At 42.0% G+C, this 17,136-nt stretch overlaps 1 protein-coding gene across 1 annotated transcript in view; it reads left to right on the top strand.

Annotated features, from left to right (window-relative positions):
* Positions 1-8,484: 8,484 nt before the first annotated feature.
* mthfd1l (methylenetetrahydrofolate dehydrogenase (NADP+ dependent) 1 like) overlaps positions 8,485-17,136 on the top strand; it is a 146,398-nt gene continuing 137,746 nt past the window's right edge. Inside the window, exons 1-3 of the mRNA XM_048601418.1 lie at positions 8,485-8,674; positions 11,643-11,727; positions 12,588-12,632. Of these exons, the coding sequence (XP_048457375.1) occupies positions 8,505-8,674; positions 11,643-11,727; positions 12,588-12,632 (300 nt within the window). The 5' untranslated portion in view covers positions 8,485-8,504. The remainder of the gene's footprint in view (positions 8,675-11,642; positions 11,728-12,587; positions 12,633-17,136) is intronic.

The following is a 17,136-nucleotide window of genomic DNA, read 5'->3' as shown; positions in this document are numbered from 1 at the left end:
TCAGTGAAACTGACAAAAAAAAATTCCTTTTAGAGCTGGGAAGCTGGAAACTAGAGTCTAGAAAGCAGATTTCCAAAACGTGAAAGTCAGATGTCCACCATTTGGCAGGAATTTCTCATTCCTACGAGGCAAAAATACAAAGTGCTGGAGAAATGTAGCAGGTCTGACAACATCTGTAGAGAGAGAAGTAGAATTAATGTTTCAAATCTGATGATTCATTCTTCTTCAGAATTGAAGGGAGCTGGTCTTATATTGTTGACAAAAGGGAAAGAGTGCAACAATACTTAAGAGATAGTAGGAACTGCAGATGCTGGAGAATCTGAGATAACAAGGTGTAGAGATGGATGAACACAGCAGGCCAAGCAGCATCAGAAGAAGGGTCTAGGCCCGAAACGTCAGCCTTCCTGCTCCTCTGATGCTGCTTGGCCTGCTGTGTTCATCCAGCTCCACACATTGTTGCAACAATACTTGTGTTCCCCAAGTAGTCACAAAATGTACAAAATCCCAATTAGCCCACCAAGGTGACCAATTTGCCTGACTGACTGGTTTTATCTAGAATGGCCTTCACACCAGGTTTCTTCATTAACAGAAAATAACTATATTCATTGTAGCACTCTTCACTGTAACAAACAGCAGAGAAAAGAAAGTATTCTAAATCTGCCACTAGATGACTTAACCAAATCCATTTTTAAAAAACCCAAATACATATGTTTTTCATTTTAAATATGGGGGGAGAAAAGGTAGTTTGACACACAGGTGGGAAAATAAATGAACATGAAACAAAATTCTAAAAATCAAAAGTCTAGATTATGAGTGGGTTACCTTGCCTCACACAGTTCCTTTGGATTTTTAGCATTTGTTTGTTTGTTGTGTCTGTAAAGCAATGGTTGAGTCATTGTACCTATATCTTTTCCTGGTAGAATTATTTATTTTAAGTTCTGTTGTATTTTCACCCACATTGAAAGAGATTTGTTTTCAGATTGAAGGCACCGGATGTCTCTGGCTGCCTAGCACCCGCAGATTTGTAGCAAACTGCAGCTCACTGAATCTGAAGGCTATCATCATAGAGTCATACAGTACGGAAACAGACCCTTTGGTCCAACCAGTCCATCCCAACCATAATCCCCTGTGCTTGGCCTATATCCCTCCAAACCTTTCCTATTTATATATCTAACTAAATGTTTTTTTAAATGTTGGAACAATACTCGTATCAACCACTTCCTCTGGAAGTTCCTTTCATGTATAAACCACTCTGTGTTTTTAAAAAAACATTCCCCATGTCTTTTTTAAATGTTTCCTTCTCAAATTAGAAATATGCCCCAAGTCTTGAAATCCCCCATCTTAGGGAAAAGAGACATGCCATTCACCTTATATGTACCCCTTGTGATTTTATAAACCTCTATAAGGTCACCTGTCAAGCACCTATGCACCAGTGAAAAAACATCCCAGCCTGTCTACCCTCTCCTTATGACTCAGACCCTCCATTCCCAGTAACATGGCGGTAAATTTCTTCTGAACCCACTCCAGCTTAATAAGATCTTTCCTATAACAGAGCGATCAGATCTGGACACAGTGCTCGAGAAGAGGACTCACCAATGCCCTGTACAACCTCAACATGACGTCCTAACTCCTATACTCAGGTCTGAACAATGAAGACAAGCATGTTCAACACCACCTTAACCACCCTATCTATGTGTGATGCAAACTTCAAAGAATTATGTAACAGAATCCCTAGGTCTCTCTGTTCTACAATACTTCCCAGGACCCTACTTTTAATTGTATAAGTCCTGCCCATGTTTGTTTTACCAAAATGCAATACCTCACATTTATGCAAATTAAACTCCATATGCCATTCCTCAGCCCAGTGACCTAATTGATCAAGATCTCTTTGTAATCTTAGATAACCTTCTTCACTGCCCACTATACCTCTAATTTTGGTGTCATCCACAAAATTACTAATGATGCCTTCTATATTCTCATCTAAATCATTTATGTAAATGACAAACAGAAGTGGACCCAGCACCGATCCCTGTGGAACACTGCTGGTCACAGGCCTCCAGTATGGAAAACAACTGTTCACCATCAGTCTCTGTCTCCTGCCTTTAAGCCAATTTTGTATCCAATACCTGATATATATCCTATATATATCCATATACAAGAATCTTGGTACCAATCTGTCTCAAAGTATTACCCTCACTGCTTTGCTTTAAAAAGCAACATTGTCTTTCACAGCTAAAGGTATGCACCACTTGATTTTCCTAAACTGGAAAACTCTCCTGATATTTCAGTTATACAGCAGTGTCCAATGCCATTCCAGTTTATAGTCCGAACAGGAAAAATACGTGATTCCTAACAGTTCAGGTTTTCTATGTTTCCGATTTAGTTTTTGAAAGCTTTTTCATTTCACCTAACATAGATGCCCCTCTTTTTCTATTAGTTATGACTTTAAATCCTTCAAGAAGTAACTGTAAACTATTTTCTCTCTTTCTGCCACTACATTTGCAGCGAGTTTTAAGCATCAATACTGCAGATGAGGTTTGAGTGAGGAGTCTGTCTAAAAGGAGGTTGCAAGGTTCAATAGTAACACCTCGGAGGGGATCCAAGATCGAAATAAGTAGATAAGAACCCAACGTAAATGATATGTAAATTTGTGATGGTGTCTCTATTTTAAGCATGTGTTTTTATGGTCTCTGTTATTTCTGTTTTCACAATAAATTTATACAGCCATACTTTTTTTATATTCAGTGTTTTGACTGGACATAGTTGCAATTATTAAGCCAGAGCCCTTTCACTCTCACATTTTTGTACCAGGAAGGGACTGATTTCTTGCAGTTGATTGACATCAGTTGATTCTCATTTGAGCCTGGATCAAGTTGGCCAGCTCCCAGTTAGGACATGCAGTTCAATTGGGAAAACTGAACTCTGAACTGGTATGCCAACTGAACTCGTCCTAGGAACAGGTGTCAGGACTCTCTTAGTAATGCCCCTATATCTAAGGCAGGAAGCCTAGATTTATGTCCTATCTGCTCCTGAATCTGTGAGATAACATCTCTGGATAGGTCCAAAAGGAGGTGTCAGTTGTTCTCATCCTTGTGTTTCCTTAAGATCTTCCTATAAACTTAATTATGACCAAGATCTCCCCCCTCCAACCACATTTCCAACATGTATGTAGTCTGGTGTCAAATATTGTTTGGTAACACTACCATTAAGCATGTTGGAATGTTTTACCAGATTAATGGCTCCACTTAAATAAAGATTATTCCAGTTCAGTTAGGATTCCTCAACCTGAGTCTGTATTAATATTTGAAAAATGTTCTACAAAATGTTTAATCACATTTTCTGCACCAACTGTTTGTGGAATGAAGACAAATGAAAAGTACTGTTTGCCTCCTGTCTCATTTTGTGTCTGGAGTGCAGAATATTAAATTAGATTGCATGTGACTAATTGCTTTAAATGGTGAAATCCATGATATCTAATGCAGAATATTTCAAAAGACAAAGTTAGCATTGAAATGCTAAATTTGTCTTAACTGGCAGATTTCTCCAAGAACAGGGTGGGAACTCTCTCTCTGCTCTGGTTTACAAGTATCTTGGACAACATTTGTCTCTTATGAAGCACATATTACAATTATTTCCTTTAGATATGCTTGTCTTTATGGAGTAAAATGTTCCAGCATAGGAGCAGGCTATTTGGCCCATCATGCTGATGCTGGTCCATTGGAAGTACTGCATATGAAGTGTCTTTCTCTTGCTTCCACCATTGTATTTAGGCAATCCTTAAAGATCAATGAGGCCATCTATGTCTGGAGCCACAGGAGATGGATGAGATACTAAACAAATATTTTATATCAGTATTTACTGCAGAGAAAGACATGGAAGCTAAGGAACTTGGGGAAATAAATAGGGTTGTCTTTAAAACAGTCCACATGACAGAAGAGGAGGTGCTGGAGATCTTAAAATGCATAAAGGTAGATAAATCCCTGGGACCTGATCAAGTGTATTTCAGTACATTGTGGGACGCAAGGGAAGAAATTGTCCTCCCCCAACCCCCACCAGCAGAGATATTTATATTATCTACAGCCACGGATGAAGTGACAGAGGACTGGGGCATGACTAATGTTGTGTCTTTATTTAAGAAAGGCTGCAAGAAAAAGCCAGGGAACTCTAGATCAGTGAGCCTGATGTCAGTGGTGGGTAAGTGGTTGGAGGGGATTCTGAACGATATGATTTACGTGCATTTGGAGAAGCATGAACTGATTAGGGATAATCAACATGACTCTTTTGTGTGGGAAATCGTATCTCATAAACCTTTTGAGGACATGTCCAAGAAGATAGATGAGGGCAGAGCAGTAGACATTGTCTACATAGACTTTAGCAAGACCTTTGACAAGGTTCCACATGGTAGACTGGTCAGTTAAGTTAGATCACATGGGATCCTGAGTAAAAAGAATTTCTCATTTTTGTTCTAAGTGCTTCTTCCCTCACAATTTGGAAATTTCATCCCCTGGTTGTAGATTCCCCAACCAGGGAATTATCTTGCCTGCATCTACCTTGCCTATCCCTTTACATACTTTGCAAATTTCAATGAGATCACCTCTCCATTTTTGAAACTGTGGAGAATAAACACAAGTCCAGTTTCCCCAATCTCTCTTCATTGGGCAGTGCTGCTATTCTGGGAGCAAATCTGTTGAATCTTTTTTGCACTTCTTTTTGTGGCAATAATTTTCTCCCTATGGTAAGAGGACAAAACATTTACATAGTACTCCAAGTGCAATCTAAACAAGGTTCTATACGACTGAAGCAGGACTTTGCTACTCATGTACTGAAATCCCCTTGTGATAAAGAATTACATACTGTAAGCCTTTCTAATTGCTAGATGAACTTGTGTGTTAGCCTTCAGTAATGAATTGACAAGGACACCTAGGATCTTCTGTATATCTACGCTTTCCAACCTCTCGCCATTTCAGATGTACTCTGCACATTTTCTTCCTACCAAATTGGATAACTATTCTATCCAACCCTTTTAACACCTCTCATAAGTCAGCTGTGACTCAGTTCTGGCACTGTTGCCACTGGGTCATGAGATTCTGGACTCTAGTCCCACTCCAGTGCTTTAACACAAAAATCAAGGCTGGCATTCCAGTGTAATATCAGTTTCAGATAAAAATGCTAAACAAACTCCCTTCTGTCCTTTTAGGTTGACGCAAAACACCCATCAGCACTATTTTAAAAATGATCAGTGGAATTTTTCCCAATGTCTTGGTCAATTTCTATCCTTTAATCAGCATCACACAAAACAGATGATCTAGTAATCGTCATATTGCTGTTTGTGAAAGCTCAGTTTGCAAGTTTGCTGTCGTGTTTCTTACACTGTGCCAATGAACACAGTTTACAACTTTTAAGCGATTTGTAAGATCCTGTGATTGCAAAATTACATAAGTGCAATTTAAACAATATTGAAATGTTGCAGAGAAAATGCAGCATTAGAATGCCAACTTCCAGGTACGAGGTGGTTTGTGCTTTGGTAATTAAAAATAATTAAAGTGGTTTGTGATAGGGCAATATATATATATATGTATGTGTATGTATGAATATGTATATGTATATGTATATGTGTATGTGTATATATGTAGCGGGAAGAACACCAGCCTCTGAAACTCAAGTTCCACCAGAATAATGTTGTGAGGTTTTAAGATTAATAAGGACTGATGGATCCACCACATTTTAAACAATTCTGAGCCTGACAACAGTTTGAAGTAGTTGCTTAGGATTTGAGAATTGGTTGGTGATGAGGTAAAGTAGTGTAGGTCTCCTTTAAGAGAACCAGAGGGGGAGTTGTTGAGGGCAGTGGGTCATGCCCAGTGATGAATGGATAGGTGAACACATGGGGGTAGTGTCATAGCTATCTCCAGCACAGAAAAATGCCCTTCAGTCCATTGTGTCCACACCAGCCAAAAACATTAATCTAATCCTATTTTCCAGCACTTGGCCCACATCCTTGTGCACTTGAGATGCCAACGCATACATCTAAATACTACTTAAATATTATGAAGGTTTCTGTCTCTTCCAACCTTACGAGCAGTGAGATTCAGATTCCTACCACCCTCTGGATAAAAAAGTTCTTCCTCACACTTCCACTTCACCAGTTCTGAAGAAGGATCCCGATCTGAAATGTTGACTTTCCTACTCCTCTGATGCTGCCTGACCTGCTATGTTCCTCTACCTCCACACTGTGTTGTCTCTGACTCCAGCATCTGCAGTTCTTGCTATCTCCACTTAACCTTCTACCCCTTACCTTAAATCTATGTCCCCGGTCATTGATCCATCTACCAAGGGAAAACAACATTTCTTCCTGACTATGCCCCTTATAATTGTATATATCTCAATCATGTTCTCCCTCAGTCTCCTCTGTTCCATTGGAAGCAACCCCAGTCTATCCAAAGAGATAGTAGGAACTGCCGATGCTGGAGAATCTGAGATAACAAGGTGTAGAGCTGGATGAACAAGCAGGCCAAGCAGCATCAGAGGAGCACGAAAGCTGACATTTTGGGTCTGGACCCTTCTTCAGAAATGGGGGAGGTGAAGCGGATTCTGAAATAAATAGAGAGAGAAGGGGAGGCGGATGGAGGGTGGATAAAGGAGCAGATAGGTGGAGAGGAGACGGACAGGTCAAGGAGGCAGGGATGGAGCCGGTAAAGGTGAGTGTAGGTGGGGAGTTAGGATGGGGGTTGGTCAGTCAAGGGAAGATGGACAGGTCAAGGAGGCGGGGATGAGGCTGGTAGGTAGGAGGTGGGGATGGGGGTTGGTCTGTGAGGCGGGAAGAGCGGATAGGTGGGAGAAAAGATGGACAGGTCAAGGAGGCGGGGATGAGCTGGGCTGGTTTTGGGACGAGGTCGGGGATGGGGAGAGTTTGAAGCTTGTGTAGTCCACATTGATACCATTGGGCTGCAGGGTTCCCAAGCAAAAAATATGAGGTGCTGTTCCTACAACCTTCAGGTGGCATCGTTGTGGCACTGGAGGAGGCCCAGGATGGACATGTTGTCCAAGGAGTGGGAGGGGGAGTTGAAGTGGTTCGTGACTGGGAGGTGCAGTCTTTTGTCACGAACCGAGCGTAGGTGTTCCACAAAGCGGTCTCCAAGCCTCCACTTGGTTTCCCCGATGTAGAGGAGGCCACATCGGGAACAGCGGATACAATATACCACATTAGCAGATGTGCAGGTGAACATCTGTTTAATGTGGAAGGTTTTCTTGGGGCCTGGGATGGGGGTGAGGGGGGAGATGAAGGGGCAGGTGCAGCACTTCCTGTGGTTGCAGGGAAAAGTGCCGGGGGTGGTGAGGTTAGTGGGGAGTGTGGAACGGACAAGGGAGTCATGGAGAGAGCGGTCCCTCTGGAAGGCAGATAAAGGTGGGGAGGGAAAAATGTCCTTGGTAGTGGGGTCAGATTGCAGGTGGCAGAAATGGCGTAAGACGATATGTTGAATCCGGAGGTTGGTGGGGTGGTACGTGCGGATGAGGGGGATTCTGTTTTTGTTGTTATTGCGGGGAGGGGGTGTGAGGGATGAGTTGCGGGAAACGCAAAATATGCGGTCAAGGGAGTTTTCGACCACTGTGAAGGGGAAGTTGCGGTCCTTGAAAAAACAAGAACAACTGGGATGTCCAGGAGTAAAATGCCTCATCTCAGGAGCAGATGCAGCGGAGGCGAAGGAATTGGGAATAGGCGATGGCATTCTTGCAGGAAGGTGGGTGAGAAGAGGTGTATTCTAGGTAGCTGTGGGAGTGGTAGGCTTGAAATGGATATCGGTTACTTCACAAGCTTCAAAATCTCCCCACCCCTGACCTCATCCCAAAACCAGCCCAGCTCATCCTTGACCTGTCCTTCCTCCCACCTATCCCCTCCTCCCACCTCAAGCCCCACCCCCATCTCCTACCTACTAACCTCATCCTGCCCCCTTGACTTGTCTGTCCTCCCTGGACCGACCTACACTCGCCTTTACTGGCTCCGTCCCCACCTCTTCGACCTGTCTATCTCCTCTATCCATCTTCTATCCGCCTCCCCCTCTCTCCCTATTTATTTCAGAACCCCCTCCCCCATTTCTGAAGAAGGGTCTAGGCCCGAAACGTCAGCCTTCCTGCTCCTCTGATGCTGCTTGGCCTGCTGTGTTCATCCAGCTCTACACCTTGTTATCCTACATCCAATTTGCCCTGGTGGTGGGCGTGGCTGGAGGGTGTGGGCGAGGGGCGGGGTTTCGGATTAGGGTGTGGTCCATGGGGGGGAGGGGCGGGGGCAAGGGGGGGGGGGGGGGCGTGGTGACAAGTAAGAATTTGGGGAGGAGGGTGTGTCCGGGGAGCGGGATTGGCAGCGAAAGGGCGTGGCCAGCGGTGGGGGGGCAATTGGGGGTGTGGTCACGGCCGAAGGGGGCGGGGAAAGGGGCGTGTTTTAGATTCGGGCGCGCACGCTCGAGCTGCTTCAGTTTTTTTGTTCGCCGCGAGCTCGAGGTTGAACCATGTGGATGTCGTTGGCAGCGAGAGGCCGGGGGGCAGCGGCGGTGGTCACAGCCAGCCGAGTCGCCTGGTGTCGGTTACCGGCCGGCCTCCGGGGCTGTGCTCAACCGGCCATCGGCGACAAGGATGAACTGGCTCCCGGATCCGGTACCAGGGTGAAGAGGAGCGTTAGGTAAACCTGGGACGTTTCCGGTATGATCTCGGGTTAGAGGGATGGAGATGTGGAGGCGGAGCCGGGGAACGGAGGTGGGGGGAAACTCGAGGGGAGCGCTTGAATGATCTTCTGGGGTTGGCGAAGATCCCAGGATGGGGTAAGGGAGCTGGAGAAGGAAGATAGATCCCTGGGGGATGGAATCCGGGGTGTGAAGATGGGAGAGGTCCCGGTAGGGGAGTGAGAGGTGGATTGAAGGGATTAGGTGTTGGAGAAATGAGGGTTAAGTGGGCTTGGATGTGGGGAAGGGGGTGTTTAAACGATCCTGGGTGTGCGGTAATAGAAATTTTAAAGAGACTTGGGTGCATGGAGAAAGCGATCTGGGTGTGGGGCAGTGTGGAGTGTTAAAGAACCCTGGAGCAATGGTGAGAGAGGCTCAAATGAGTCCTGCGATGAGCAAGAGGTGGTTTAACTGTATGTTTGGGGGTGTTTGGAGGACCCTGGGAAAGAGTGGTTTAAAGGCATATGTTGGATGGGGAAGGTGGGAGTGGAAGGGAGAATTTAAAAGGGTCCTGGGGAAGTTGGTGTGTTAGAATTGAAATATTGAAGGACTGCTGGGATAGTAGGGAGGATGTTCGGGAGTAGATATGGGTTAAAAGGATGTAGACACTGAGTTAATTAGTGGAACTAAGAACGGGAAGACTATAGAAGTCAGGACACGGTTTAAAAGAGTCCAGGGATAAATTGTAGAAGTCTGCAGAAGAACAGTGTAATGAAAGGGGAGCCAAGAAGTGAAAGAAGTCTGAGGGAAGAGAAAGCGGGTTTAAAGGGGAGTGGGTTTGGAGGCACCGGTAAACGAGAGAAGATCCTTGGTCAGTTTGATGCAGTGTGTGAAATCAGCCTTGATTATTGTTGCATGATTTCTTGCTAATTTGGAAGGGAAGACTAGCTGGCCTATTTCTCATAGGTGAAGAATCCCTTAAAAGTGCAACAAAAATTTGATTAACAATGCTTCTGCCATGTCTATTTGAGTTTAGTGGGAACAAGCATTTTGTTTTTTTTTTGAAGCCAGCTTCATGATCATTCGGACAAAGTCAACTTTGATAGACTGGGCAGGTGTTTTCAAATGCTCAAAAAGCCAACATTCTAGGGAAAGACGAAGAAAGTGCTTCAAAGACACTTTGAAGCTCTTTTTGGAGGATTGGGGCTCTGACTTTAATGAATGGAAGGAGTTTATCATTCGAAATAGCGATAATTTGTCCATGGTGTATTTTCTTTATCTCTAGCGTATGTATATTGGTTTTGTCTTTTTGCTCTGTCAGAGCTGACTTATACTCTATTAACATCTACACTAGACCAATGCTTTTTGTTCTCAGTAAGCATAATTGGTCCCATTGTTTTTTGTTCAAGACATCTGTTTTCTAAATTCCTTGCCCTCTAGCCTTTCTCTGGCCATCTCTCTTTCACCATTGCCTCATCGGTGAGGCAGGCCCAGTGGTGAAAGATGGCAGCTGAGGATTGGCGATTACTTTGGTTGGGTCTAGTTTAGATGGCAGCGAAGCAGTGGAGGAAGGATGGTGGCGTAGGCGTTATTGATGGTGATAAGCTGGGTCAGGACTGATGGACTCTCTTTGAGCTATTATCTTTCTTTGCTATCCTTATTCTTAAATCATTCAAAATGGTGTCAAATCGTGGTGACTAGTGAAAGCTTCTCACAGTATATTATTGTGTTCTTGCTTAAAATACATGTGACAATAAAGTCATTCATTGTTCACCTCCATCTTTCTCCAACATCATACACTCCATCGCTTTTCCACCCTTCTCAGTGCTTCAGAAAAATCATATTGGACTCAATGTTAATTCTGTTTCTTCAGCATTTTTTTAATTGAAAAACTGAAACAATTCCTGCACTGCAATCCCACTGCCTCCTGGAACGTCTTGTGTACCCTAGCTGAAGGTCAAAAATCAGTTTGTTTGTGAAAACGTTTTGAATCAAGGGGCAGCTGACTAGATGAAGAGTGGGTTAATCATGCCTTGAGGAAGAAGCAGAGGAAATATAGGAACAAGAAACAAAACTTTGCATTTGGGCAGTGGTTAGATTTCCCATTGGCAAGTTGAGAGTTTAGTGCTGGTGATTGGAGGTTAGACAGGGTTCCCGAGAGCAAGTAATTGCATAATAAAAAGCATACTTCCCTTTAAAGCAAATTATTATCATTAGAGAGAAGATTGCAAAAGTGATGTCTTTAACAGGGAAGGCGATTGAAACAGTTTACCTATTTCCTTCCGTTCATGACCTCAAGTTGTCCCAAGTGCTTTATATCCAATTAAGGACTATTGAACTGTAGTCACTATAGTAATGTAGGAAATGCAGCATGAACATGGCAAGTTTTTACCAACAGGAATACGGTTAAGAGTGGATAAGGGGGTGTGAGGGTTAGAGGTGCAGTGGACAGAATACACTCCCCACCCCCACCCCACACCCAATCCTGGGTATTATTGACATAGGGGATCAGTCACGAATGCTGACCATTGTAAATAGGAGCTTTTAATGGGACTTCTGCCCATTCCAAGTACAGCGATTTAAAAACTTTATTTAACTTCTTTGCCAACGCAGCAACTTTTACATAAGAATATTATCTAAGTGAGGTTTCCATTTCATATCAACATTAAAGTTGTAATCTACAATGGTAGTAAGCAACATTCTGACTCTGCAACTTTAGGGGAGTGAAGGAGGGACCTTTAACTCTGCATTGCTTCAGAATTGCTTTTAGATACCAATTCCAAATTTGCACAGTGTGTTTACACTATAATTGTGTAGATACAGTCAAAGGTGTGGATAAAGTTAGCACATTGAAAATTAATTGAAAGGTAAATAAACCCATTTCTTGATAGGTGTGTTGTGCATTTAATTGTTGATGCAATGCTTGTTTTTCTCTGATTATGAATACTGTGAAAGCTAACAGAATATTTCTGTTGAACTCTCCCTTAGGCAAATAATCCTGAATTGTAAAACAGAATTGGCAGTCTTACAGAAAAATGAGCTATGCTTTCACCCAGGACTGGCCATTGTTCAGGTTTGTTTTCAAGATGTAAGCAAATTTACTTTTAGGTTTTGTTTTTAGTCAGAAAGTGGTTTCAGTTCTTACCCTGTACCACCCTGGTCCATGACTAAATTTGATCACAGACCCATGTTGTTGCTGTTATTGAGCAGCTAACAGAAAACTGGTTGTCACTGGCAAAGCTGATCATTTATTACTCATCCTAAGTTACCCTTGACTGGCTTTCTGGATCACTTCAAAAGGCAATTGAGAACCACTATGTTGGTTGTGGGACTGGAGTTACATTTAGGCCAGACCAAACGAGGGCAGCAGTAAAACTTGGGATTTTAAATGACAACTCCACTGTTTCTTGGCTACTTTTAATAATGGGCATTAGTTTACTGTTTAATTTGGAAGATGATCCATTCTACAGTGGAGAGAACTATTTTCTGCTTAGTTTCTGGAGTGGGGCTTGAACCCAAGATCTGATTCTGAGGTAAAAGTTCTATTCATTGAACCACATTTGACACACTCCCATGCTGACAAAATGACTAGTTTTCGTTATTGTCAAGATTTGGGACCAAACAAGGAAGGGGCCATCTGTCTCACTATTATGTCTTTATTTACAGCTGAGACCAAATCATGTCTCTTGATTACAGAAATTTTATGTTCTGCATGTAATGAAATAAACTTTTATCGAATTAAATATAGGTGAGTATGTGATATTCTGTGTTTTGATTGATCACCATCCCAATGCTCCATCATCTTGCTTTGTAATTTTCAGGTAAAGTTATGTTTGTGGTTGTGTGTGTGTTTTCTGACAGGTGATTTTAAATTTAAAATATTCACTGCTACATTCAATGTTTTTTTTGAAAGAATGATCATTTTCTTATTAGGTCACTGATAATGATATATTGGAGGTCAAAAAGATGGCAGCAGAGGTGAGTTTTCATCAGTATGTTCAAGGTGTAAATTGTTGATTTGTTTCAACATTTGTTTATCACAAGTTTACCTAATTTCCTCTACTCTCAGTTAATTAATGAATTTTCTAATGAACATAGTTCTATCTTGGAATTCCCTTGAACAGGAAGAGCCTGTTCAGCTCCTTGGAGCTGTCCAGTAATCTCGTTCACTGTTCTTAGCCTGTACATCTTTTCTTTTTCATGTTCACTGTTCAAATTCCATTTTGAAAATTCGTATTGAATCTGTTTCTCCCAGCCTCTAAAGCAGTGCACATCTGTCTGATCGTTAGAAATTGCTGAGGGGAGAAAATATTTCTAGTTTTTCTTCTGGTTCTTTAGTAAGTTGGAATTTTTGTGAACCAAGCATCTTCAGTTTATTTCTCTTTTTACTAAATTTATCTGCATTTGTGGCCTTCCTAACCGTGGAACAATTTTGGAATGTTTCCTGTCTTCTTTGAAAAAGAATAGTTTGATTCTCGGTCTTCCCGTCACTTGCTGAAATTAAGTTCCTTATCTCTGTTTGTATCTCTGCTAAATTTCTGCTGGTAAGTCCACTGGTCTGTGTGAAGCATGTTTCTGGGAAAGGATTGTCAATCTCTGTATCCAGATTCTCTCAGATTGATAGTCCAAAAACTCAGGCTGGACAGTGACGTCTCTTTATCCACACTAGCAGCAGTCAGGGTTTGGATATCTTACACTGGGCATGGGACCTAGGCCAGTAACATTCTATTGCTAATGCTGTTTAAGTTTCCATCAACTCCTTGCCCCAGTATCACCTACTCCTCGGTGTATCCCAGTGCAAGCAATTGTTCACCACCTAAGTGGTGAAATCTTGCTGAAGGACCTGTCCTTGACATTTTGGAGTGTTAAAATAGATTCAGGCACTTTGTATATTCAATTCTGCTCTGACAGCAAAATCCCTTTGAGGGCAGAATCCTTGGGAACTGCTGCTCCTGCTTTTAGATGGAAGTTGCTACAGGTTTCCTGCTGCACTCCCGTTTCTGTAGCCAATAGATGGCATGCCAGAGAGTAAGTATTGCCCTGATTTCTTCCTTTCATGTGTCCTATCCTTTCATAATTATAACTTAAGTCAAATTGCCTTATAAGCTGCATTGTTCTATTGCAAATTACTTGAAGTATTCAAGTCTCTCTATAGGGTAGACATTAAAAATAAATAGATCAATCGAAGTGTAAAAATAACCCATGTGACAATGTAACAAATGTGTTGATCATTTGCACTGTTTTGACAATGGGTCAGAACTCCAAAATATTACGGGCATTTTTTAACTTGCAATTCTAAAATGCCTTTTTTTTGAAAGAGGGCTGATACAGCCAAAAATAGCTACAGATGTAAATTAAGTGACTGGGTGGGCAGAGAGAGAGAGATTCACAGCACATCTCGTCTAAACATGTGACAGAAAATCCAAACTTCGAATCAAAACAAACTCCTCTCTTGCCTGCAAAGGTAACAAGGGGCAGACAATCCCAGCTCACCAGCTAGATACTCTGTGCGGATTATGCCCCAAACTGAATATATATCTTGTGTTTTCCCTTTGAGTAGCACAGAAGGGCAGGCATTAAAAAGCCAGCTTCATCTCCTGGTGAGGGCTAGTGGGGACGGAACGTTCTGCTGAGGGCTAGTGGGACTGAACTTCGTGCGTCTATAGTAACCTGGTTTTGAGTGACAGCATGCTGTGAAGGTCACAGTCAAAGAGCCATGCCCTGAGATGTCGGGACTGACATATGAAGAGAAACTGGACTATTATGATTAGGACTGTTATTTACTGGAGTTTAGAAGAATGAGGGAAGATCTCCTAGAAACCTACAAAATTCTAATGGTAAATACAGGAAGGATGTACCCAGTGACTGGGGCACCCAGAAACAGGGATCACAATTTAAGGATATGGGATAGATCCTTTAGGACTGAGATGAGGAGAAATGACTATACCCAGAAAGTGGTGAACCCATGGAATCCTTTGCCACATAAAATGGTGGAAGTCCACAATCTTGAATGTTTTCAAGAAGGAATTATATATAGTTCTTTTGGGGTTAAAGGGATCAAAGGGTATGGGGTTAAAAAGGGAACAGGGTGGTGAGTTGAATGATGAGCCATGATTATATTGAATGGTGGAGCAGGTTTGAAGGGCATAATGGCCTACACCTCCTATATTTTGTTTCCAGTCCCCGCCCCCCAACCCGCAATAAAGGGAGAACAAACTTGAATATTGAGTGCTCGAAGTCAACTAAGTAGGAATCCAAACAATAAAGGATCCTTTCCCACTTAAATGTTAGAATTCAATCACAGTCAAAAGGAATCATCACAACAGAACCTCAACCTATGTCCAAGACTAAGAATCATGAAATTGATAGTTAATTACCAACACTACTGGTGACCTCCAATGTAGTAGCTGCAGCATTTAATTATGTACTGTTTGAAAATAATTCAGAGACTGACCTGTATATCTTTTATTTAACTTTTTATCTTTTTGGACTCGTTTCTTATTTCTAATCTGTGCATTTGTGTTATGTAATTATTTATTCTTGCGTTTAAATGATAAACTCTATACTTTGATAACTCAGGAATGCCTTGTCAGGGAGAAAGTTTTTCACAAAGGAAGTCTGTTTTGAAATTAACCCTATGATGAATGAAAGATGAGTGAATAAAAAGGAGTTATTCAGAAACTCCCATTGAAAACCATAACAAATGGGGCATCCTAACCTGGCACCTGACCCATCAAAGTTGCACCTTTTGTAGGTCTTGGACCACAGCAGGAGAAATTTCTAATCTAGACATTTTTCTTGCTAGCCACAAGATGGCATAAACAGATTAGAATTCACAGAACTTGATGAGGTACAAGTGACCAGAAAATGATTTAAGATCCTCTGAAAATCATAGAATGGTTGCATTCGCGAATGAGGCTAGTCAGCCTGTTGTGTCCTTGCGAAATCTCTGCAAGATCAACTCAGCAAGTCCCACTCCTGGCTTCTCCCTATAGTCCTGCAAATTTCCCTACTTTTTCAGATAATTGTATAATTCCCTAATGAATGGCACAGTTAGATCTGCATCAGTCACATTCTTGGGCAATGCATTGTAGATCTTTCTGAATCATTGCTTTTAAAAAAATGTTTCTTTCCCCTCACGTCACTGTTGTTTCTTCTGCCAGACTCCTTAAATTGGTGTCCTCTAGTTCTGTATTTTTCCACCAATGGGAACAGTTTCTGTCTTTCTAAACTGTCCAGCCATCTCATGACTTTGAAAATCTCCATCAAATGTCCTGTGATCTTCTCTTGAAGTTTGTGCCACCGTATCTGCCATCTCTCTCTACAAAAAACCGATGAGGAAAATAATTTTTTTAAATTTTAAAATAATTTTATGTCATGCCTAATATGCCATGTCTACCAGGAATTTAAAGCACTGCTAGGACAAAAGTATTTGATTTCTGCAAAGGCAAAATTGAGCTAGATGAGGAGTGAATAAGAAATAAAAACTGATACTGAATAATAAGGTTTAGTGAAGAAATTGAACATGTTCAAAGTTGTAATACTAATATGGAAGACTAGAGATTGTCATTATTACAGATCATAACTGGGATCACCCATGGATAAATCAAACTTTTAATTCCAACATCAGTTTTTTTTGAAAGAAAGGACTGATATAACCAAGGTGACTGTTGATTCAGGTTTAGTGGCTATCTGGAGGGAAATTCTGTAATGTCATTACAGAGGGAAACGTCAAAGGGACTAACTGAGAAGCAAGTGATAACGAGAGGCTGACAACTTCCCCTCACGCCGCTTCAGAACGATGTCACTTCCTGCAGAAACTTTTGTCTTTTACCCTTGTAGGCATATCAAATTTGGTGTAAGAAGTGAACTTCATTCCAGATTTTATGTATGTTATTGGTCCGACATCCAAGTGCGTGTGTGTGTGTTGGTGGTGGGGGAGGGGGGCGGGTAGTGGTGCGCTATGAAGAACAGCATTGAGAACAGTCATTAAACAAGCCTGTACTGCAGATAAAGGAATGGAACCAGATATCCTAAATTTATCTAGTCCCATTTGTTAGCATTTGGCCCATATCCCTCCAAAACCTCCTTATTCATGTACCCATCCGAATGCCTTTTACAATTAAACATTTAAAAGGCATCTGGATGGGTACATGAATTGGAAGGGTTTAGAGGGATGTGGGCCAATGCTGGCAAATGGAACTCGATTAATTTAGGTATCTGGTTGGCATGGACAAGTTGGACCGAAGGATCTGTTACATGCTGTGCAGCTCTGACTCTATAAAAGTCTCTCACTTTGAGTGCTATTAGCCAGCCACTGTTGAAAGGAACCAAGAATCTTGAATTTGCTTGTTCAACTGATTACACCCAACGCTACTGGTGACATCTCCTGTAATGGCCATGATGTTTGAATGACTAGTCGTCACAAACAACCCTGACTGATTCATACGTTTTAGAGCCATTTTTGTTTGTACTCATACCT

This window comes from Rhincodon typus, chromosome 9 (assembly GCF_021869965.1).
Source record: "Rhincodon typus isolate 14 chromosome 9, sRhiTyp1.1, whole genome shotgun sequence".
In the NCBI taxonomy this organism is placed as follows: domain Eukaryota; kingdom Metazoa; phylum Chordata; class Chondrichthyes; order Orectolobiformes; family Rhincodontidae; genus Rhincodon; species Rhincodon typus.
Note: the sequence above shows the minus strand (reverse complement) of the source record. Positions and strands in the feature narration are given on the sequence as shown.